Source organism: Siphateles boraxobius, unplaced genomic scaffold (genome assembly GCF_051911475.1).
Source record: "Siphateles boraxobius isolate OS27281-9 unplaced genomic scaffold, OSU_SipBor_1 68, whole genome shotgun sequence".
NCBI classification, from domain to species: domain Eukaryota; kingdom Metazoa; phylum Chordata; class Actinopteri; order Cypriniformes; family Leuciscidae; genus Siphateles; species Siphateles boraxobius.
In genome coordinates, this window is record NW_027509195.1 from 6,989,568 (window position 1) to 7,013,394 (window position 23,827).

A 23,827-nucleotide genomic window follows, 5' to 3' on the forward strand; every position below is an offset into this window, starting at 1 on the left:
TTGCAAAACACCTCAATATAATAGGGCCCTGTGATGCCCGCGATGCAGAAAACACGGACCGAATCCCGGAATCCAGTCATAAAAACGGAATTCACTGTATAAAGCGGAATGTCATGGGATTTGTCAACTTTTTGATGAATTAATAAAAAGCAGGTCAGTACAAATCAAATCGAATTTCAAACCGCAAAAAGACTATTTAACTATGAATCCTGTGTGTCTCTAAATGATAGGTGCAGCTTTGGCATCATAGCCGCTTTGTTTCCAGGTGCACCATTAAAGAACGCAACACACACATCTCCCAGAAATCCTGTAGAATTCAACCAATCAGATGTCGTCTCTGAAACTCCCGAAGTGTTTCCCATTTCTGTGCCATATGCGTTCAGCCAACGGTCTGTGGCACGTCTGAGACTGACATCAGAGAACCACAAATAAAACGAATGTGTAGTTAAATTATTAAAATGTTAATTTAAAATCTCAGGGGGTACTTCAAGCAAATCTTTTAAGACAAATGAGTTTGACTTCGACAGACAAAAAATGTTGGGAATCCCTGTTTTAAGTGAAGCTGATCCAGTTTATATCCTCCTGTGATTGCTTATGGTGACCTAAATTAAATGTGTGCCATGTGAGGTGTGGATTTTCAGGTCAGGAACACACATATACACATAATACAAGGGATGATGATGAGCATCTGTCAGCCTCTGTCGGCTAGCTCTTGCTCATATCTCAGTCTGCATTGTCTCATTTCATAGCATTCTCATTTTTTTTTGAAGATTTCTCTCTTTTCCTCAATTCTATGTTTGTAATAGGGTGTTCATTTTAATAATGTGAACTACACCTTTAACAAATGAAAGAAATTTGTAAAGGAAACAGTCAAATTTAATTTTCCAGGTGAACAAGCATCCTTATGAAGCTTTAATCTCACTGTGATCATCACACCTGTAATCATCATCTGTAAGACTGTAATATGACTCCATTGAAATCTTTATTAAAATTGAATCATTTGAGTGAGAAGCATTATTCAATGCACATTTAAATCAAGTGAGACACATCTGAAACTGGTGTGTGTGTGTGTCTTATTATACCAACGATTGTCAGGTAAAAAACAACCCATTTGCCAGCATTAAAACAATCTCTCTTGACCATACAGGAAGCATTAATTCTTAACGTTTCCTAGCCAAAAGATTGTTACATTTATTTGTGAACTTAACGATAATTTAAAGAGCAGAGCAGTTATATAAATGTTTAGGTAGTATTATTTTCAGTGTGAAAACAGTGCGATGTGTGTCATTTTGATGATCAGATTCAGAAAGCGGGTCTAATAAACTAGCATCATTCTGGCAAACACTCACATGACCATCAGTGCGCTGTGTGTTACAGTGTGAGACACTGCACTGCCCCATATAAGGCTGAGTGGGAAATTGTTTGAGCATGTGTGGTTGTTTCCCCATCAAAGTTCTCCTCACTAAGCGTAACCCATAGAGTCATATCTCTTAAAAATGTAAAAAGGCAGCAAAGAGTCTAATATCTAAAAACATTGTTTTCATTCATATTTAACTACCACCCATCTCATAAAAAAATGTCTTGTGAGAACAAGTAGGGTTTTCATCAATCGTTAACTTTTGATTCTTGCTTTCAGTTTCAGGTTCTGTTGAAAAATACAGGAACAATGTTCTCCATCTCATTATGGATCAGCTGGTCCTTCCATGTAAAATCAACCAAATTTTGTAAACTTCCCCGACTCAAATTCCTTATTTTGTTCATATATTTTCTTTAGAAAGACAAACATAAATAGTGAAGAAAGCCAAAATATTAAATGTCATGAAGCATGACTCATGAATGGATATTTTTTGAGTAATCCACTATTTTGTAGAGGGGGGTCAAAATGTCTCCAGTTTTGCATATCCATAACTCAAGAAGTATTAAAGATTTCTTAATATCTCTTAAGATTCCAGTTCTTAAATTTTTCTTTTGGCATCTTCATCATTTATGAAGACACTAGCCTATTGGTTTAATTCCAATTGGGATCTCAATATGACTCAAAGAATACATTGTTAAATTGTACACATTTTCATTGTCAAAAACCAAATGTGGATCACTTTTCATACAGCTGATACTTTTTTCTTTTAAAGAGGAATGTTTTGACAAAAAATAATGTTCAATTATTTTTTGTTTCCCTCTGAAAACAACTGCATAGCACATGTCTGAGTGCCAAAAATACTCATAAAAAAATACTCATCCTGGTTTTCCCAGGTTTGCATGCCAGTAAATCAAGAAGTATTAAAGATATCTCCATATGACATTACGTTCTAGAACTTTTCTTGGATGTATGTTAATTTTTAAGGCTCTATATGGTTCAACCCCATAGATATTGGGATTGTGGCTCCATGTCCAAATTGTTGAATATTACCGATTTAAAATCAAATGTGGGTCAATCTAGTTGTGGCACATTAACTGGCTCTCAGTAGTCTGTTCATAAGATTCTATGAACAGTTTCAGAGATATTTGGAAGAAGGAATTTTGTTAATTTTAACAGCTTCTGAAGCTAGAGTTCAAATTTGCAGTATTGCAACATGTTTGAAACAAGTTTCATGCCTACAAGGAAAGTGTGTTTGCTCTCCGAAAACATTATTCACACACACAAGATTTGCCTCAACTGGATTGTATTACAATTTCCAATTGTTATAACATGTGAAGCATAGTCATAGTCAAAGATCGAGTAATATCCACAGCTAAGGGGTATATTTGGTGGAGTCAGTGATAATACCTCAAACTTTGAAACATTTAAGGGCTCTGGCTGGGTAAATGGGACCCTGGGTTATCTTATTTTAAGTTTCGCAATGAAAAGAAAATATCAAAATAAAAAAATACATAGCCGGGGACGTGACTAGCCGGAGAGTTGACGTGGAATGACCGTACTACAGTTCAAGAATTCAGGATGAGAATATTCAAACATTACATTTATCAAAAGAGAGTAAAGACATTTATAATGATAGCAAATATTTTCCATTTCAAATAAATGCTGCTCTTTTGAACTTTCAAAGAATCTTGAAAAATATATAATGGTTTTCCACAAAAATATTCAGAAGCACAACTGTTTTCAACAGATATTCATAATAATAAGAAATGATTCTTAAGCAGCAAATATTCATATTATAATGACTTCTGAAGGATAAAGTGACTGAAGACAGGATTTTAAAATATATTAAAATAGAAAACAGTTGTAGGCCTAGTACTGTTTTACTAAATTTTTAATCAAATAAATGCAGCTTTGGTGAACATAAGACACTCATTTTAACATTAAAAATCATCTGACCTCAAACTTTTGAAAGTTATTATACCTGATTTTTTTTAACTATACTATTGTGGTAATTTTTGAAGTAATAAAAAAAAAAACATATCCTGATGAGACCACTGAATATGAGTTTACACTGGCTGGATAAAAAAAAAAAAAAAATAAAAAAAAGCTGAGAGGGGACTGTTAGTCCTCATTTCAGAAGTCCATCTCACACCACTGTTCTATACAACTGTATAAGAGGAGGACCTCCTGACACCCCCGTCATAGACTACACGAAGTTAGTCCGGCTTTAACTGCAATACTGACTAAACAAAAACCTCATCATCCAGGCACAGCGATGGCAAGAAAACAACTTCTAAAACCATCCAGTTAATTAGCTAAAGGAGTGCAAAGGTGCTTTCAGCAGGTCCTCTCGGTGAGATGGACCACTCAGCATTTTAGAGCAAAATAGATGGACAACCCAAATTCAAACCTGAGATTTGATTAATTAAATACATGCAACAGAAGAAGGTGGAATACTAAGTATTTCAGAAAGAGCACAAAAAATTAGCATCTATATCATGAACTTGGTTTATGCCAGGTCATCTCTGGAGTATAACAACAAGAACAAGCGGTTTCATCAATAAACAAGACGAGGACCCACTGACAGCGCCTATGTGTAGATACATGATAATTACAACTCAAGAGACCCGATAGCAGTCAAGATACAGGGAAGCCAATAACTGGCAGTGTCTTACCCAATGAGGTTTTGCAAGACCACAGTTTGAGATTCAGCAGCAGCACAAATCTAACAAATAACCTCAAATATGTTGACAGCGTGATGAGAAGAGTTTCAATACTGATGGAGGCCAAACGCGTGTTGACTGTCCGGTTGGAGATTTAGAGCCTTTAATCTCCCTGTACTGCGCTCAGCATCCATATTGGTTTGCTTGTTAAAGAGATAGTTCACCCACATTTAACATAATATCAATTCATTTACTTTGTATAAACCCGTAAGACGTCCGAAACAAAAGAAGATGCAGAACGACAGCCGCAGTCACCATTCACTTTAATTGTATGGAAAATAAAATACAATGAAAGTGAACGGTGATTGAAGATGTCAGTCCTTTCCATCTCATTTGGTCTTCCAGGAAGAAAGAAAGTCATGCGACTTGAGGGTGATACAATGATGACACAATTTTCACTAAGGGTGAACTATCCCTTTAATGCTGGTTCACCGGGCTGCATTAATCTTTCTCGCTCAAAAACCTACAACAGCAGACAGCAGTACTAATCCACGAGCAAGGGCAGCATGTATGTGTAACGTTAGTAGCAGGATTGAGACGCACAGATGGGATTCTCCTCTGGCTGCGTTCACATTTCTTACCGTCTAGGAGAGAAACGTAGGTAGAGGTGCAGATCGTCAGTTCTTCGTATAGTATATCCTATACCTATTAACGGCCTTCAAATAGGAGTGAATCAACCTGCGGTGCTCGGAAACGGCGTCCTGGTCTTATGATCGCGTGAAGCGTCTCCGCTCAATGGGAGTCGTTGCCTGACGTCACGGTCGATCTAGGAAGGAAAATGGGCGGAAACCAGAGACGGACAAAATGACCAGAGCAAACGGATGCATTCTGAAGGTGAAGGCTGCTGTGTTTTCATTGTCAAAATTATTGATATTTAGGGCAGTGGTATGGTATTGTAACAAAACACCAAGGTAAGTGCTGCTAAGTGCTGGCTGATGTAAACATTTAAAATTAAACAGATAAAATGATGAATTAAAAGTTACAACGAACGCAATATTTTTACAAATAATTATTTTGACAATACATCAATTTATAAACTTGTAAGCAGTCCGCTACGTGGATGTTATAAAGGTGACTTAAAATACGTTTGATCGACAGCCAATCCAAACGAGGTATCGTTGTAATCTCGTTTTCTTTAACATCGCGAGAGTTTAGTACGGCCTTTCTCCCCGAGCTGCTGGTGAGGAAAGTGTACACATTCAGGTAAAATGCAGCATTTTTGCATAATCGTCTTGTTACTCCAAGTGCTGGCAACGAGTCGTACTGTGTAAATGCTTGGAGAATATTTGTATTTATTAACGTTCATATGTGGTTGTTGTTACGTAAATATTGAATATGTTGTTGTCTTCTCTCCAGCGGCACAGGCTTCAATGTTATGATACAGGCCTTTATAATTAGAGCTTCCGGTCATCATAAGCGCAAATGTCATCTTGCTTGATTTTAAATAACATTATTGATTTATATATATATTCTCACTGTATATTCGCTGATTTGCTGGAGTTTTTAGATTATTGTTTCATTGCCCTAGTCTTTCTCGAACTAAAAGCTTTATAAAGTAAACATAATATTATGCGTTTATATCAAGAGTGTCATTTGCAGACTATACACTAACAAAGATGTATTTTAAATGACCTTAGTTAAATTAATTTATTTAACTTAGATTTAGATTATAACTGGGAGATTATAAATTTATACATAAAAAAAGTTTATCTAGCTTTCAAGCTGCGAATTTTCCCATAACTGAAACTATAATTTAAAATTGTATGTATGTATTTATTATTATTATTATACATCATGTTTGTATATCTTTTGTCTGTGTAGAACACTTCATGATGAGTTATGCTGAAAAGCCAGACGACATAACACGAGATGAGTGGATGGAAAAGCTCAATAATGTTCACATTCAGCGGGCAGACATGAATCGACTCATTATGAATTATTTGGTGACCGGTAAGCGGTCAACTGACCACTTGTATTTATTGAACATATATTGCTGCTTTAATACAAGTGTCTGTTGATCTTTTTCATAATTTGCTTGTTTTTATTTACATAGAGGGTTTTAAAGAGGCAGCTGAGAAGTTTAGGATGGAATCTGGCATTGAACCAAGTGTTGATCTGGACTCTCTGGATGAAAGGATAAAAATTAGGGAGATGGTCTTGAAGGGACAAATTCAAGAGGCCATTGCACTGATCAACAGTCTGCATCCTGAGCTGCTGGACACTAACCGCTACCTGTACTTTCATCTTCAGGTAAAGCAGATCAGTTATTCATTTGACGATTCTAATTGTGTGGACCAATTGTTTAACACACCTTTTCACACACTGTCTCAGTTGATTGCATCTGAGTAAAAATAATATTTCAATTTCGAAAAAGTAGATCTGTTACTTTATCATTCAGAATCTAACAAAACATCAAAACAACTTAAAGGTTTGTCTAATGCAATAACGTTCATACATTAAGTGTGAACTTTTATTTTGCAAACTGGCTGTTAACCTATATATTAATATATATGTATATAACACTTTCAAAAGGTTTTTAACTGTTTCATAGTGAATCGTAGATTTGTAGTTTTTAGAAAGACTGTCTGATGCTGAATCACAGGGGAATGATTCCAAACTTACAACAAGTGCCTCCTTCCTGTAGCAACAACACCTGATTGAGTTGATTCGCCTGCGGGAAACTGAGGCTGCATTGGAGTTTGCACAGACACAGCTGGCTGAACAGGGAGAGGAAAGCCGAGAGTGTCTGACAGAGATGGAGCGCACCCTTGCACTCCTGGCTTTTGATAACCCAGAAGAGTCACCCTTCGGAGACCTGCTTAACATGATGCAGAGACAGAAGGTAACATTGTTTTACATAGAACAACCGTCATTTTTTAAAATCATATTTATTGCCGTCTCTCTCTTTAGAAATGTTGTTATTTTAATATATTATTAAAGGGATAGTTCACTCAAAAAAGCTTAATATGCAACTAAAATTTTGGCGCTTCAAAAAGTTCATAAAGCGATCGTAAAACTAATCTATTCGTTCGGGTCACATGACGTCACTGTATCTTTGCGCCGCCGTCTTTACGACCGACGGTCTCAGTAATGTCTGCAATATGTTGTGCAGTTGGCTGCAACAATATCCGAAAGAGGAACCCCGAACTGGTATTTTATTCTATACCAAAAGAAAAGGATAGAAGAAAGAAGTTTTGGCATGCGCTGCATGTCTCATATTGTATGTCTCATCTTTCTGTGGCAAGCTACCAGCTGTTAGTCACTTAGCTAGCTCTCTCTCTCATTCAAAAGGGCAGTTTGGGCGGCCATACCGGGCGAGATCGGTCGTAAATATGGTGGCATCTATTGGTATTGACGTAGATGGGATCTATGAATATGAATTGAACGGTTTAGTTCAAATTTTCTGAAGAGACTTGATCGCTTTAAATAATGAACAGGCTTTTCTTCACATATAAACTTTGATCTGCGAACATAAACAGAAGCTCCACCAAACCTCCTTGACACACGAGTACAAACCTCATTGGTTCTTGCAGAAGCTCAAACGTGCTGCGTAACACGAGAATGAACTTCATTGGTTCTTGCAGAAGCTCAAACGTGCTGCGTAACACGAGAATGAACCTCATTGGTTCTTGCTGAAGCTCAAACGTGCTGCGTAACACGAGAATGAACCTCATTGGTTCTTGCTGAAGCTCAAACATGCTGCGTAACACGAGAATGAACCTCATTGGTTCTTGCTGAAGCTCAAACGTGCTGCGTAACACGAGAATGAACCTCATTGGTTCTTGCAGAAGCTCAAACGTGCTGCGTAACACGAGAATGAACCTCATTGGTTCTTGCTGAAGCTCAAACGTGCTGCGTAACACGAGAATGAACCTCATTGGTTCTTGCTGAAGCTCAAACGTGCTGCGTAACACGAGAATGAACCTCATTGGTTCTTGCTGAAGCTCAAACGTGCTGCGTAACACGAGAATGAACCTCATTGGTTCTTGCTGAAGCTCAAACGTGCTGCGTAACACGAGAATGAACCTCATTGGTTCTTGCTGAAGCTCAAACGTGCTGCGTAACACGAGAATGAACCTCATTGGTTCTTGCTGAAGCTCAAACGTGCTGCGTAACACGAGAATGAACCTCATTGGTTCTTGATGAAGCTCAAACGTGCTGCGTAACACGAGAATGAACCTCATTGGTTCTTGCTGAAGCTCAAACGTGCTGCGTAACACGAGAATGAACCTCATTGGTTCTTGCTGAAGCTCAAACGTGCTGCGTAACACGAGAATGAACCTCATTGGTTCTTGCTGAAGCTCAAACGTGCTGCGTAACACGAGAATGAACCTCATTGGTTCTTGCTGAAGCTCAAACGTGCTGCGTAACACGAGAATGAACCTCATTGGTTCTTGATGAAGCTCAAACGTGCTGCGTAACACGAGAATGAACCTCATTGGTTCTTGCTGAAGCTCAAACGTGCTGCGTAACACGAGAATGAACCTCATTGGTTCTTGATGAAGCTCAAACGTTCTGCGTAACACGAGAATGAACCTCATTGGTTCTCGCACTACAAGTGAACATGGTTGAGCTTCCGTTTACCACAGCTGATGTGTGAGTTGGTGAATGTTTATATCTTAATAGAAATTCAATCTGTTCTTCATAAAAAGCGATCGTGTCTCTACAGAAAATTTGGACTAAACCGCTGGATTCATATGGATTAGTTTTACAATCTCTTTATGAACTTTTTGAAGCGTCAGAGTGGTAGTGGCGTAGCTGTTTATGGAGGGACAGAAATCTCTCAGATTTCATCAGAAAAATCTCCATTTGTGTTCCGAAAACTATCCCTTTAAGTATGGTATAAAATAAACATCTGCCACCAATCAGTTACAGGTACCTTTTACACATTGGCAGAGAATGGTTGTTTATATATATTTGAATTGAAAAATTCAACCGATAGTTAAAAAGTGAATTCATCAGCTATACTACCATTTAAAACTATTACAAAAAAAACAAAAGAAAATCTGAAAAATCTTTTGAAAGTCTTATGCTCAACAAGGCTGTATTTGTTTGATCAATGTGCAAAACCAATAATATTAACCAATATTGTAACATATTATAAAAATTTAAATGAACTATTTTCTATTTCAATGTAATTTAAAATATAATTTATTCCTGCACTGGCTTAATATTTTTATGGAATCCGTGATGCATTTTTGCAGGCTTTTTTGATTAATAAAAAGTTCAAAAGAAAAGCATTTATTTGAAATGTATATATTTTCTAACTATGTAAAAATAATGTCTTTGTTGTCATATTTGATTAATTATATTCCTTTTAGTTAAAATTTCTTGTTGGTATTAATTTATATATATAAAATGTAAATGTAAATCTTACTGCCCCTACACTTTTGAAAGGTGTTGTACTTTGGCCAGTAGGCAAAAAGGTCAATTATTATGTCAATATGAAATTTATCCTATTTACTTAATGTACATTCCCAGTTTTACTGTAAATTATACATCAGGACTTATTTAAAAAAAATTTATAGTTTGTCTTTTGTAATCTGTATCAAAATGTAATAACTCTGAAATGACTTTCCTCTTCTGCAGATGTCACTTGATATCATGATATGTGTAGACTGTAATGAAAAGCATAATTTATGTAAAGGGTCTAGAATTTAGAAAACCTTGTTATTAGCGACATCGAACTTAATGCTGGTGCACACATAACATACTAGATACTGAATGTGATTCAATGCCCGATATACTCACAGCGAAGTTCTTTTTTTATTCACTGTTTAGATGTATATGTAAATATGTGCTGCGTGCTTTCCTCTCAATACACAGAACAAAAATGACAGTGGTGAGAAAACCGCAATTAAGAAAGCATCTGATCATAATGCATGTTTGCACCATGTCTGCAATTCACCGGCATTATGTTGACAGATGAGGTCATTAAAATTACACTGTTATGGTAGTTTGATTATAAAGTACATTTGAGATTATAGATCTGACTATGTGAGACTATGACTTAATCCCTTTTCTTTGAATGACACATTAACATTACAGTACAGACTGGCCCTTTCTGCATTATCCCAAACACAATAATTTTATGTGTCATAGAATGATAGAGAGGATCTCGGCAGCTCACGTAAATAACACATCCATTTGATTTTGAGATTTCTTCCAGAGTCCTTGACATAAAAGTCAGTCTACAGGCTTTCATAGACAATCTAGGAAGTCGAGGAAGGTCTCGTTTTTTTAAAGTTTCGTTACAAGCTTTTCAAACAATTGCAATACAAAAGCGATTAATGCATGCAAATTCTTCTATATATTTTAATCTGCCAGTGACTGACAGCATGTGGTGCTCTATAACAGGTGTGGAGCGAGGTAAACCAGGCAGTGCTGGACTACGAAAACAGGGAGTCGACACCAAAACTTGCCAAACTCCTCAAACTGCTGCTGTGGGCTCAGAACGAGTTGGACCAGAAGAAAGTCAAGTACCCCAAAATGACAGATCTTAGCAAAGGCACCATCGAGGACCCCAAGTGAAAACGAACCGGCATCTCTATGCTTGCGCTCTGCGGGGAACAAAAACGGACGCTTTCCCTCTCTTTAACTATTTATACTCAGTGACTGACACTCAAACATCCTTTTATCAACCTTTTGTTTTGTTTACTCGTCGCTTATCAGAGACTTTGCATTAAGTGGGCTGTGGAAATGAGATTAAGATTTAAGGAGGACTTCTAGCCAAAATGGAAACACTTTTTATCGCAGATGGATTTCTGTGATTTTTGTTACCACAATGTTTGACTTGCTGAGCTGAATTGATAGAATTTTAGCCATTTTGTTTTTGCAGAGGATTGTCTTTCTATTTTGTCAGTGACTGTTCAGAAAGTCTACAAATACAGTTGAGGACTGAACCACACTATTTAGATTTACCTTCTGTTTGACTGTCTCCTCTGATGTGAGGTACCTAAGGCACAATAGTGGTGTCATCAAGGACAGTGAATTGATTGTACCAATACGATGAACGAGTTCTGTGTGCTTTCACAACTTTTATTTGCAGTGCACGGGTATAGATTTTGTATGCGTGTAAAAGGGCCCTGTCAAAGAAAATCTGCCCTTTTGAGTACTAATGTTATTGCATTATAATGTTATAAAGTCATGTGACATTGTTTTCTACTGTACATTGTCATAGTATTCCTGCTTACATTGACATTCAAATGTGATTTATAGATATTGCAGAGATCAATTTGTAAGCTTCTGAAATCAGATGCTTTACATAAGTATTAAATATTCTTTTTTAATCCCCAAACTCTATTTGAATATCAAAATTGCTGCTGTTGTTGAATGTTATGGCCAAATACTTATGCTGTGATGCCTAATTAAAGGTTGCAGAAGGGTGTTTTTTGAACGAATTAATATGTGGTGAATGAAAGCCACCCACATTGGCTGTCTCACGGATGATTGTGATAATTGCTTGCTGTTGGCTGGTAAAGACGGAACCTCAGAAATTACACTTCAAACGAGTCAGAAGAACAAGAATCTACTATAACAACTTGTGATTCTGACTTGTAAAAGTTTATTTCGATTAAGAAAGAATCGTAGGCCCCTGGGTAATAATCTTATCCATTAGCCTACCTGGACAAGATTATTACCCAAGGGCCGACTCTTTCTTTGTATATAATATAGCGATGATGAAATGTTTTTCTTTTGAGTCGGATCTTTTTAATGAATCAGATGAACCGGTTCACAAAACGATTCCAAAGGAGTCGTTAACCTAATCGGACTGATTCGGTCCTCAGCTGTAATTGACTGGACTGAACCTACAATCATCTCTATCAGACGATGTCTGATTCATAATAAAGCGATGCATGATAGAACAGCTGGATTTAACTTAAGATTTTACTGATAGTCTGAAAAGTAAGTTACTTTAATATATGAATCGTAGAAATGTTATAAAATAAAGCATATAATAACGTTTTATCAACATGGAACGGAGTTCGTTTAATAAACAGAAGTCTGTAAAAGAAGAGTGAAAACTTATTTCAGCCAGGAGATGTTAAAGAGTGTTGTTTAAGTTGAAAGCTAATTAGGCTATGTTAAAAACTTTTCATGAGCTAAACGACTGCAACAAACCAAACTGGGATGCTTGAATTTACATTAAGCACCCTAAAACCGAATTAAACCTTATTTGAAGATAATACATACAAGGAATGGCGTAAAAGAATAGGCGATTCGTTTTGTTAAACAAAACGTTTAAAAGAATCGATTTGCGCTCATGAGTCGGACCTGGTGTATCTGTAATGACTTTGGTACCAATTATTCGTGTTACGTCTACTAAACCTGTCCGCTTGCATTTTTCATGAAAATCAAAGCCGTCTTCATAAGGTTTTCAATTTCACATTCAGGTATGTTGCCTAGGGCAGAGGCGAAATAAATCATGACTGTGGAAGGGGCTGAGTCACGTTACTTCCTGGTTTGAGGCGCCAGTGGTTGGAGGAACTGCGTGGCCGAAAAAAGAAACTGACACGTGGATCATCATCAACACTCAGGAATCAGGAAAAATCTGAAATTCGTCCCGCTGCGTTATAGCAGCTGTGAAAGCCGAAAGTCCGCAGGTTTCTGCTGGTCGCTGGAGCACAGTGGTTGATGCGGCAGGGATGTTATAAGGAGATGCTTCCGCGAAGAAACTGGGATAGAAACATATTGTTTTCATTGCTTTGCTCCTTTGCCTGTCACGCTCGCAAAAACTGACCCGAGAGGACATCAGAGCAGATCGAGTCACAAACGAATATATTTGTCGTTGAATGGCAATTTTACAAAAACATGGAAAGAACTCTTGTCCAGATTTGGCCAGTATTAAGGAGAAACCCGCAGAAAATATCGGACAAGCTGGATCACAGAAGAAGTGGTCAGAGTCAAATCAGACCTGGACAAGGTGAGACCACCACCTCACCAAACTTTCCTCTAAATAATGCTTAGTCTGATGCAAACAACTAATTAATATAAGTGGATTAGCCTACTATGATAATAAAGTATAATAGCCTAAATAAAGTATGAATGCATTGCATAGCAAAAAAGTATATTAATGGTATGTATATCCACTTTATTCTAAGACACACCAATTACTATTTCAAATTTAAATTTATCTCAGCAACAAATTATGAGTAGTTAAAAGTATTATTTTAATGTCAGTTTTTCAAACATTTCAAAAGTTTCATTCAGAATGGGAAAATGCATTATAAACAAGCATTAGTAATAACTTGCATTTAAAGTTAATAAACAGCTTTTAATTTTTAGTTTATGTTAGCTCAGGTCAATTAAAGAATATTATCCAATACAATTTTTCATTTTAATTATGTATTAGTAAATGTTGAACTAAATGTTTTAGACTAGTGCTGTCAAAAGTTTTTCTTTACATAATATATATATATATATATATATATATATACACACAAACACACACACGTATTATATACACAAATAAACACATATATTATATAAACAAACTTTATGTTAGATGCGATTAATCGATTTGACAGCATGACTTTACGTATTCATTCATTCATTGTTAGTTCATGTTAACTTATATAGTTAACAAATACATTCCAAACTTATTGTAAAGTGTTACCATAATAATTATAATAATAAGCCACAGTACTCCATCTTAGTCACAGTTTTGTTCTAAATCAGAGGATTAAAATAAACTTAGTTAAACTTGGTATTTAGGTCATCTTTTGAGTAAAAAGGTTGATGAATCTGAAGCAAATCAACCTAGATGGGCACTTGCCAGTTTGTGTGCTTTGGACTATAACATCTTTTCGTATGAATCTTGTTTGATGTAAACTTTAAAGCTGCAGTTGTATCTCTCTGTCTTTAGGCCAGTAGCGAGGATATGGACGGTGGTGCTGTTGCTGGGCACATGTTTGCTGTACTGTGCCCGTGTGGCCATGCCTATCTGTGCTGTGAGCATGGCAGAGCGCTTCAGCTGGTCCAAGAGAGAGACAGGCATGGTGTTGGGCAGCTTCTTCTGGGGTTACTGCTTCACTCAGGTCCTTGGAGGCTACGTCAGTGACAGGTCCTTTGACTCCATTGTTTCTGTTGCCGAAACCTGAAAATAAATGTCTTTATTTGTGTACTTTACAGAAAGATTTATTTTTAGTTAGTAATATTGGATCTTGAGTTCTATCTCTTAAAGTGGTCCTTACATTTATAAGTTAATATTTAATAGAATGTAAATATTAGTAACTTTAATTAGGCAACAGTCAGTAGGTCACATAAGTTAGCTTCAGCAGTTGAATAAATAAATTAAGGAATAACTATCTCATCATTTAAAAGTAATGCTGCATTTAAAGGGCGAGTGCACAGTGAATTCATTGTTAGTAATTACGTGAATGTGATGTCAGTCTCTGGTTTAAGGGTGTGGATCTGTTTTATAATGTCATCCTTGGCCATCTGTTGAAACTGCTTTAAATATTTGTTAAAGAGGTTGTGGTTAATATGCAAACAGTTCCGAGGACTCGTTTCCATGCTGTCTGCTTAATCGCATCAGTTTAGTCCAGCAGTAATTTCCATTCCCTTCCATTCAAATAATATTAAAGAACTTAATAATATGATACCCTTTTAAACTGTGAGCTAAAATGCAGTCATTTTACAAGTCTATTGGCCACCAGAGAGCCACAACCTGCTCAGAAATAGGACTGACCACGATGAAGTATGTGATGCAAATGAAGCTTGCCATGAATCGCTGGTCTGCATTGGTCCCATGCTGCAGATCTAAGGACTGAAACAGCATTACAACGTTTTTAAAATGTGGAATGTAATGTCTGTTTTGCTGGAGAAATACATTTTTAAATGCAAAAACTCATGTTTGAATTTGATGTTCATAAATGCGTGTTTTTGTTGATTTGTTTGGTGTTTAGGGTGGGAGGAGAGAAAGTGATGCTGTTGTCAGCGGCAGCATGGGGAGCAATGACAGCCTTCACTCCAATCTTAGCCCATTTCTGCTCCCAGCCCATCGTCTCCATGACGGTCTCCCGCTTCCTCATGGGCCTGCTGCAGGGTGAGAGACCGTCCCAGAGCGTACCGAACTTCCCATAACTGTGCTTATGTGCTTTCATGCTGTGCGGATTGTGTACTTTCGAGGATCTAAGGATATTGAAGCACAATAATAGTTTAAGCTTGGAGAAAGTTGCACAACAATATCCAGCTGTTTTCAACGTTCTTCTAAGTGGGGCTGTTCGGTTATTAGGGGAAACTTTGCTTGCTTAGTAAATCATTGCAAATTGTTAAATGTTCCCTTCTGCAAATTTTGACCCCTTTTTATGAGAAGAGGACATTTGATGTGGATTTGAGCATAATTGTCCTGTGGTTGGGAAAGCGAGGAATCCAACCACTATCATGCTCTGCCTTGCGAGTTATTTGTGCTGTATGTCATTGTACTGCTGTTATATTCTCTTGAAACTAGTGAAAGTGGTATGTAACAGTCACTGGACTACTATAAAATATGCTAATTTGATTCCTTTGTCAGCATAGAGGGAGCTGCAGTTTGGCTTTTTGTTACAAAAATGTTAAAGTTTGCTCAAATTTATTAATGGCATCATCTTGTCCAGGCTTCTGTTACAAATCACGATGTCATCTCGTAATTACGACATGGCGTGAATGCAGCAAAACAGCTTTACGTTATTATGAGATGGCTACAAAACATTCGATGCAATACTACTTGCGCATTACAACACAGAATCTACAATACAGGATCAAATACAAAGTGAATATTTTTAAAGTGTGAGGATGCCCGATATAACATTTATCAGTAAATAATAATTAAATGAATCATGGAGAATAAATATTTGTTTTATTATAATTAATTAATGAATTGTTAGTACCACAGTGTGTTTTGTTTTTAGGATAGGGATGGGCAAAGGCTATCCAAAAATGAGTGTGTTTGTTTTCTTGGCGCTCAGGTGTTCACTACCCGTCTCTGGCCAGTCTGTGTTCTCAGAAGGTGCTGGAGAGTGAGAGGGGTTTCCTCATGAGCACAGTAGGAAGCGGCTCATACCTGGGGTTAGTGTATGATCGCTGTCTCTGTGGAAATGTAACTGATGCCTTTCAGATTGAATTTGTGTAACTCTGTGTGTGTGTGTGTGTGTGTGTGTGTGTGTGTGTGTGCAGGACTCTGGTGATCGGAGGTCTCGGCTCTCTCATGCTGGACTTGTACGGCTGGGAGAGCGTGTTCTACGCCTCTGGGCTTCTGTCTGTGCTGTGGGCGTACTGCATGTGGAAGTATCTGCTCAAAGGAGAGGGTATGTACAGGATACACAAACATACACAAGTCGGGGAATCTCTAGGTAGATTCCAATGTTTTTGAAAGAAGTGTATGGTGCTCAACAAGGCTGCATTTATATGATTTAAAGTACAGTAATACTGTGAAATGTTATTGCAATTTCAAACATCGGATTTCTATTTGATTATATTGTTAAATGTAATTTATTCCGTTGATGTCAAAAATGAATTTTTAGCATCATTACTCCATTCTTCAGTGTCACGTGATCCTTTAGAAATCATTTGAATATTGCTGCTCAGGAAACATTACTGTGTAAACTATATATAAGAATCCTGAGAAAGAAAGAAAAATATATAAAAAATGTAGTTTTCAGAATTCTTTGATGAATAGCAAGTTCAAAAGAACTGCATTTATTTGAAATGGATATCTTTTGTAACATTATTAAATGTTTTTACTGTCACTCTTGATCAATTCACGGTATCCTTTCTGACCCCAAACCTTTGATGTTTGTGTACTTTGTAACGATTCCATATTTACCATTGCAGTGCTAAAATATGTTAAATATTCGACTGCCATTATTTGCCAATCAGAATCAATAATTCTAGAGAAATGTGTAGCAAGGAAATGTGGTAATTGATGTGTTTTCCATTATGCTGTGTAAGCCATTTTTGGTAGTTTGGCTGATACATGGGTAAATATAATAATAAAAAAATCAAAAAAAAAATCTGTGTTAATTAACAAGTAGTTTAAGTATCTCTATTTATACACTCCATTCAGATCAGACACTGTAGCCGTGCTGTCTTTTCCAAAACAGGTGTTAACAACTGTCTGTTTAAAGGCCGATTGTGCTTGTGTTTGTCAGGTCCCATCATCACACTGGAGTCTCTGGGCAGCGCTGGAACCCAGTCCAAACTGTCTAAGAGAAACTGGCTGCGTCTCTTCAGACAGCCAGCTGTGTGGTGAGATTAGCACCTGAATACTGTGTGTGTGTGTGAGTGAGAGAGAGAGAGAGAGAGAGAGAGAGAGAGAGAGAGAGAGAGAGAGAGAGAGAGAGAGAGAGAGTGTGGGTGCTGAACAAAGGGTCTTTACTCCGCTCCCATAAAGGCCTGATTCACATCCACTCCATGTCTGTCTATATATAGAGCACTCAGAAACACAGTACTCTGTCCCATCAGCTAAACATGGCTGAGTGTTTCTGACCACACATGACGTGGATGTTTTTTGTGATATTTTAAAGATTATATATATGTATAAGGAAAAGTAGATAGTAATTATAAAAGAATGCAGCTGTCACTGCCCAACTGTAGTTTAAAATGTTGACTGAGAGTGAGTGCTCTGGTAGTATTTGTTGTTAGTGATGTTACTGTTGTAGCAATAGAGGACTGCCGTGATGACGTGCTTTTGTAGGCCAGCCTGGAAGTTTGCATCACCACAGTTCCCTTGACAAAAAAATAGAGGATTTTTTCATTGGCTTTTGAATTATTGCAGAAAATAAGCTCTGTGCCCTACAAAAGTTTATGATTCTTACACATTTTGAAGCCTTGAAACAACCAGCAGAAAAAAAAGCTAAAGTTAACTTCAACATCAAGCTAAAGCCAAACGTAACCATCACTAATCTTGAGACAACTTTTTCAGTAAAACACTTTGAAAGTTTGTTAAAATAGCTTGCAAGAGCACAATTATAAACACAATGAGGGTGTGAAAGTGGACTAGACAGTAGAGGATTTTACCTGTTCCACTATAACTCATGTAGTGCCATTTAACCACTTGTTAGAAATCGATTTTTTAAAAACATGTAAAAGCTTAAAAAAGACTCACTAGAGGGCTGATGTATTTTATGCCATAGGGTAAAATGTGAAAATGTCTTTATCTTGTGTTAGCCACAGACCTTTTTTCAGGCATTTAATCAAAAAACACCTTGATTTCAGGACAATGGAACCGGAAGTGCTAAAGTGCTCATTTCCGGGTTTGGCCTAAAAATATGTCCTCCTGATTAAGCAGCACTCGATTAAGACTTGCTAAAGTTTTCTTGGCCACATTCATTTTTTGAATTAAAATGATTATTTTTGTATTAGTTATATAATTTATATAAATTATTAATATTATTATAACTTAAGATTAAAGGTGCTTTTGTAATCCATTTGTATTTCTCTGTAACCTTTGTTAATATTGCGTTATCTTAAACATAGTGATGTGGATGCAGTATCATGCAAATAATGATCACTAATGCCATTGTAGAAATGCACTATTTGCGGTTAGCCATGATTAATTTATTCCATGAGCGAAAGTCTCCAGATATAAGGGTTTACCAAGGTAAATGTTAGTATTCGGCTGTTCATGTGATCGCAACTTGGTGGCATGACTGGAGAATCTTGTACGTAGTTCTAAACGTATTTGTTGAAACTTAGTTATCTTTCAAAACCTTTTTTTATTGAGGGAAAAAAATGACTGTGTGCACCTTCGGTGTCTTTTGTCTGCCAGCTGCGTTGGTGTCATTCATTCTGTCTGTTTTTCAGTGCCGTCATTATTACACACTTGTGCACCGCCAGCACCTTCTTCACACTGCTGTCATGGCTGCCAACGTATTTCAAGGACACCTTCCCTGATGCCAAGGTAAACTGAACTGCGCTCTTTCAGACAGCGTGTGAGAACATGATCTGTTTCAAAGCAAAATAATATCAATTTGCATACTGAGATTTCTCTCCTTCTATGTGAGACATGAATTACTGGAGATTGTTTATGTTAGTATGATGCTGTTCTGGTTGAACTCCAGCATGGGGCTCCACATAACAGCACATCAGTGTATGCAGAACTGTATATCCACATGCGTTGGGCTGACCTATTGTTCATTGCGTGTTCCTGTGTGTGTGTTTGATCGTATGTCTGCATGTGTGTGTTTCTTCAGGGTTGGGTGTTTAACGTGATCCCATGGTTTGTGGCCATCCCCTCTTCCCTGTTTAGTGGATGCCTTTCAGACCATCTAATCAGTCAGGGTACGAAACACACGTACTACACAAACGCATTTAAATATATAAGCTCACATTTGTTCCTCATATCAATGTCTGATTGATTGACAATAGAAAGGCAATTAAATAGTCCCCGTTCCTTTATTTAGTGTCAGCGGCTCTGTAATCATTGTTGTGTCGTGACTTTGCTCTTTCCTGCCAATGTTACACGTCTGTTTGAGTTTTACAGTGTTGTAAATGTCAAGTCTACACGACTGTAATTGTCTTATAAAATGTGTTAAATGTTCCTCAGCTGGCACACTCATACTCTCGCCCCTTTCTCTGACTCTTAAAGGTTTTGATACTGCGTCAGTGAGGAAACTCATGCAGGTACAATTGAAATACACACTCTCTCATGAGGCTGCATTAAAAGCAAAATATTATTACAATATAAAATAAATGTTGTCTATTTTAATATATTATATTTAGTGATGGCAAAGAATCATTACCACAGTCATCAGAGTCACATGATCCTTCAGAAACAATATGCTGATTTGCTGCTGAAGAAACATTTCTTATTATTATCAATAAACAGTTATGCTCCTTAAAATATGAAAATAATTTGTATGAAAAGAAAGTTCAAAAGAACACCATTTATTTGAAATATAAATCTTTTGTAACATTATGAATGTTTTATTGTCACTTCTGATCAATTTAATGTGTCCTTGCTGTATAAAGGTTTAGAAAAAAATCTTACTGACCCCAAACTTTTGAACAGTAGTGTATATAATAATGTATTGATCTGTGTGTTTTTCAGTTCTTCTCTATGGGCGTGTCCAGTGTGTTTACTCTGTTACTGTGCGGGACCAATACGTTCCCCACAGCTGTGGCTTTCGTGTCTGCTACGATGGGCCTCACCACATTCAGCCACAGGTAATGCCACACACTGCTTACACATGAATTGACACAAACAAATAACAGCAGAGCTTAGCAACCGCTATCAACCGCAAGGTCATTGGTTTGATTCCTGGCTAATGCAAGCACTGATCAAATATATATAAAATAATCTGCCAAATGCATGAATGTGAATGTAAACACATAATTCTCTCTGTCTTTGTAGTGGGGTTTCAGTGAATGTTCAAGATCTCGCTCCATCCTGTGCTGGGGCTCTGTTTGGTAAATATCATTCTCTCTGCTCTAACCAAAACTATGATTGCACACTTAAGGCTCATTCACACCAAGAATGATAACTTTAATGATAACCATCATGCTATATGTATTGTTTGTTCTAAGCGCACACTTCTGTTATGCTCTGTGTTCTGTTCTTCAGTGTACGCTTTAAAGTAGAATAGAAATATTGTGAGCGGTGTACATTTACTGTAGACTGATCAACTGAAAATTAAAATATACTGTACAAATATAATTTTAAACCTTCACCATGAATCTGAAATTTCAATTTAATTCCTTATTCTTCAAAAACATGATTAATATCTAATTCAAAAAGAACGCTGTGGAAATTATTTGAAGGACGTTATGTTTATCGTTTCATAAATAAGTTTAATACATTTTTAAAAAATGTATTTCAAGTAAGAAAATGTTTTCTGATAGTTTTAGTTAACCATAACCAACCCTGATTCTAGCGATATTTTTCTACGGTGTCATTGTTTTGCACAGATGGCACAGATTTTTTGTAATTTTACAATGAGCAAAAGGATTATCTGCTATTTAAACAAAGTACAGTGAATATTATAAGTCAGTCTCATTATTCCCTTAGTCTTTTCGGTATCTGTAATATTTTTATTTCTTAAAGGGGTGATGAATACCTGTGGAGCTTTTACAGGTAAGGACATTTTACATTTAAAATGTAATGTTAATCACTTCAAATTACATGATATAACAGGGACACATTTTTTTTACAGGTAGATTATGTGTTAATGCTGTTGTGTGTCCTTGTTAGGGGTCATCATGGTGTATCTCTCAGGGTATCTGATCGAGGCCAGTGGGTCCTGGGCGTCAGTTTTCGGCCTCATCACAGTAGTGAATCTGCTGGGTTTAGCCACGTTCTTAAGCTTCGCAGAAGCTCGCAGAGTGGACATAGATCTAGCGAAGGGCCGTCACCACAACATCCACATCTGAGAGCACAGGGGCCTGGAGCAGAGCAACACCATCAGGATATGGAGCTTATGGATCAGCTGAGTTTTGTGTATCAGGGGTGGGAAGGACATACAGAAATTACTGGCTCTAAAAAGAAGGGGTACGTCCTCAACAGTCACTGGTTTCTTCACTATGGAAACTATTTTGCTCTCTTTGGCTGAAGAGAATATTGGAAAAGCTGTAGGAGATACTTAATAGATCTGTAATAGATTGCTAGGAGCCGCAGGATGAAGAGTGTTACTGATTATTTTGTTAAGGTCCATGCGTTCATTCATTTCTATTTTATCCACTAGCACTTGTGCTAGTGTGACCAAAGCAGTTCAGAAACCTGCAGTACACCGTCCATTTAATCAGATGAAGACCAAAAGCTAGAGTTTGACAGTCTGGGAATTGACAGTGCTTATTAAATTATTAATACCATGTTATTTTAAAATACCTCATCTCAGACGTCTGTTTCTTCCACAGGGTATGAGCTGTTGATTGAGATTACTGTTTTTTCGTTTGTTTTGTTTTTGTTACTGCAGAATTGGAGTTTGTGCCAGTTGGAAAAGAAAGTTACTGTCTTGTTAAACATGTGCTCTTGTGCATCTTTTAGCTGGCTGATTCCTTAAAGCATTTTCTTTGTCTCCGCTGTCTGCCGTTGAGAATAGTTTCTGATCTTTAAAAGAAGTTTCTGTTTCAGCCTTTGAGACAAACTGCTAGTTTACTTTTGTCTTTGACTGATTTAATTATTAGGGACCTTTTCTCGGTGGGTCATTTGTTTGGACCAAGAAGTTGCACAATGAAATGAATGTATTATGGTGATAAGCTTTATTATGTTATAAACAAGAGACAATCCTGAACGTTATGGGAATGATTTGACCAAAACCTATTTGGAATATGTAGCCTGTAAGTCCAATTATGCTGAAAGGGTCACATAAGTATATTAACTCATAACTTGTGCTGTAGATTTCCCATTCCCCAGTTGTTACTGCTTTGAGAAGTAATGTAAATGTAACTGTTAGTTACATAAAGAATTGAAGGAAAACGAGTTCCTGGGAAGGCTGTGCTTTTAATGGGTCTTATTTCAATGTGCATTAAAACATTCAATACATTTCTGCTGTTATTGCAGGCCTACTGCTAGGGAAGATCATGACAGATTTGCAAAGAAACAGGGAAAAATTAATTATTATATAACTCTCTTCTCTGCGAGGGACTCAAAGAAATTTTTATTTTTTTCCATTACATAAAATCATAAGAAATATGTTCGCAAACATTATTTGTGATTAAAATCTTATTTTATATATAGATTAGATACCACTGTGTATTATATATACAGTAGACAATATTTCAAAGTACATTTATATTTATTGATTTATATTTGATTTAGAGAATAGATTTAAAATGCTTATATGATTGTCTATGTTTACTAATATATATATATATATATATATATATATATATATATATATATATATATATATATATATATATATATATATATATATATATACATGTATGTTTTCTCTGGTTTCTTTCCTGTCATGTTTTCTTGTTCTGGCTGATGCAGCTTTATAGAAATGCCATATCGCATATATATATATAATTTGATATTTAATGTGTTATTGTTCTACAATAGACTGTTCTGCCTAACTGGATAATGATTGTGGGGCTTGTTTCACCATCACAGCTGACAATTACTTGCATTTGAGTAGCGATGAAGAAACTTTGCATATTTTTTTACGCTTGCGTCATTCCTTATTAAACTGTTATCACTCAAGACTAGGAAATACAATAGATGAGCTGTGAATTAATGCAATGTCATACTGTCCTGAATTGTGGATTAAAGATAGGTTTTGCAGAAAACTGAGTTAATCAATACAGCATTCTTTTAGAGACAAATATCACATGAAAAAAGAAATGTAAACCCATTTAAATGCAGTATTCTGTATTTGTAAGCATATTTTGCTGAAATATAAAACTATATTTTATCAAGGGAAATATGTGTTGTGTATTAATTTACTCTCAACGGTGATCCAAGACGTATTAAAGTTGTGTTTGGAACCACACCACCAGGAGGCAGCAGAATCCAGAAAAAAGCGTAGTGTAGCGGCCCTGCCTTGCTTACAGGTTTACAGTCAGCTAACTGTCTGGCACACACATTTAAATGTTGAAAAAGAGGCCTTTATGCGTTCAACTGAAAGTGCGAGGGCGGGCATATGTGTGCTTTCAACTGGAGTGTCATGGCTAACACCTCCTGACTGTTTGTAGCATCATTACACTTCAAATTCCAATCAAACTTCGCCAACTGCGTCCAAACAACGTCCACACAGGCTCTTTAGTTTCTTCAGTTTCGATAATCTAACCTTCGTGGAGCTCAACATTCTGAGTAACGTTGGCC

The 23,827-nt window shown here is 36.7% G+C and overlaps 3 protein-coding genes across 6 annotated transcripts in view; 2 read left to right on the forward strand and 1 right to left on the reverse strand.

The window, feature by feature from the left end:
• dnajc5ab (DnaJ (Hsp40) homolog, subfamily C, member 5ab) overlaps positions 1-4,848 on the reverse strand; it is a 22,135-nt gene extending 17,287 nt beyond the window's left edge. The window contains exon 1 of one of the 2 annotated variants that reach the window (XM_077214319.1): positions 4,662-4,848. The gene's annotated coding sequence lies outside the window, so the exon portion shown is untranslated. Of the gene's footprint in view, positions 1-4,032; positions 4,159-4,661 lie in introns of those variants that run through there. The other variant, XM_077214321.1, reaches the window with a different exon arrangement.
• On the forward strand, positions 4,820-11,467 carry gid8b (GID complex subunit 8 homolog b (S. cerevisiae)). 2 transcript variants are annotated; one of them, XM_077214318.1, is made up of 5 exons: positions 4,820-4,991; positions 5,902-6,030; positions 6,134-6,330; positions 6,725-6,922; positions 10,438-11,467. In XM_077214318.1, exons 2-5 carry the CDS (start codon positions 5,910-5,912, stop codon positions 10,609-10,611), a joined length of 690 nt encoding a protein of 229 aa, XP_077070433.1. In that variant the 5' UTR covers positions 4,820-4,991; positions 5,902-5,909; the 3' UTR covers positions 10,612-11,467. The 2 variants fall into 2 exon arrangements, with proteins under 2 accessions (XP_077070433.1, XP_077070432.1); XM_077214317.1 differs by lacking the exon at positions 4,820-4,991 and adding an exon at positions 5,176-5,283.
• A 311-nt stretch (positions 11,468-11,778) lies between these two features.
• Positions 11,779-22,475, forward strand: slc17a9b (solute carrier family 17 member 9b). Of its 2 annotated transcripts, XM_077214282.1 has the most exons (14): positions 11,779-11,985; positions 12,474-13,003; positions 13,946-14,143; positions 14,988-15,127; positions 16,029-16,128; positions 16,237-16,367; positions 17,211-17,307; positions 18,865-18,961; positions 19,254-19,341; positions 19,649-19,683; positions 20,111-20,226; positions 20,414-20,469; positions 21,104-21,133; positions 21,251-22,475. In XM_077214282.1, exons 2-14 carry the CDS (start codon positions 12,873-12,875, stop codon positions 21,427-21,429), a joined length of 1,398 nt encoding a protein of 465 aa, XP_077070397.1. In that variant the 5' UTR covers positions 11,779-11,985; positions 12,474-12,872; the 3' UTR covers positions 21,430-22,475. The 2 variants fall into 2 exon arrangements, with proteins under 2 accessions (XP_077070397.1, XP_077070398.1); XM_077214283.1 differs by lacking the exon at positions 11,779-11,985 and having other exon boundaries at positions 12,389-13,003.
• Positions 22,476-23,827: the final 1,352 nt, after the last annotated feature.

Excerpts from the sequence above, each read along its gene's own strand:
- gid8b (XM_077214318.1), top strand. The coding sequence starts at position 5,910 with ATGATGAGTTATGCTGAAAAGCCAGACGACATAACACGAGATGAGTGG. Across the intron at positions 6,331-6,724 it reads ACCTGTACTTTCATCTTCAG|CAACAACACCTGATTGAGTT; the intron begins GTAAAGCAGATC and ends TCCTTCCTGTAG. Across the intron at positions 6,923-10,437 it reads ACATGATGCAGAGACAGAAG|GTGTGGAGCGAGGTAAACCA; the intron begins GTAACATTGTTT and ends GCTCTATAACAG.
- slc17a9b (XM_077214282.1), top strand. The coding sequence starts at position 12,873 with ATGGCAATTTTACAAAAACATGGAAAGAACTCTTGTCCAGATTTGGCC. Across the intron at positions 17,308-18,864 it reads TTCAGACAGCCAGCTGTGTG|TGCCGTCATTATTACACACT; the intron begins GTGAGATTAGCA and ends TCTGTTTTTCAG. Across the intron at positions 19,342-19,648 it reads AGACCATCTAATCAGTCAGG|GTTTTGATACTGCGTCAGTG; the intron begins GTACGAAACACA and ends TGACTCTTAAAG.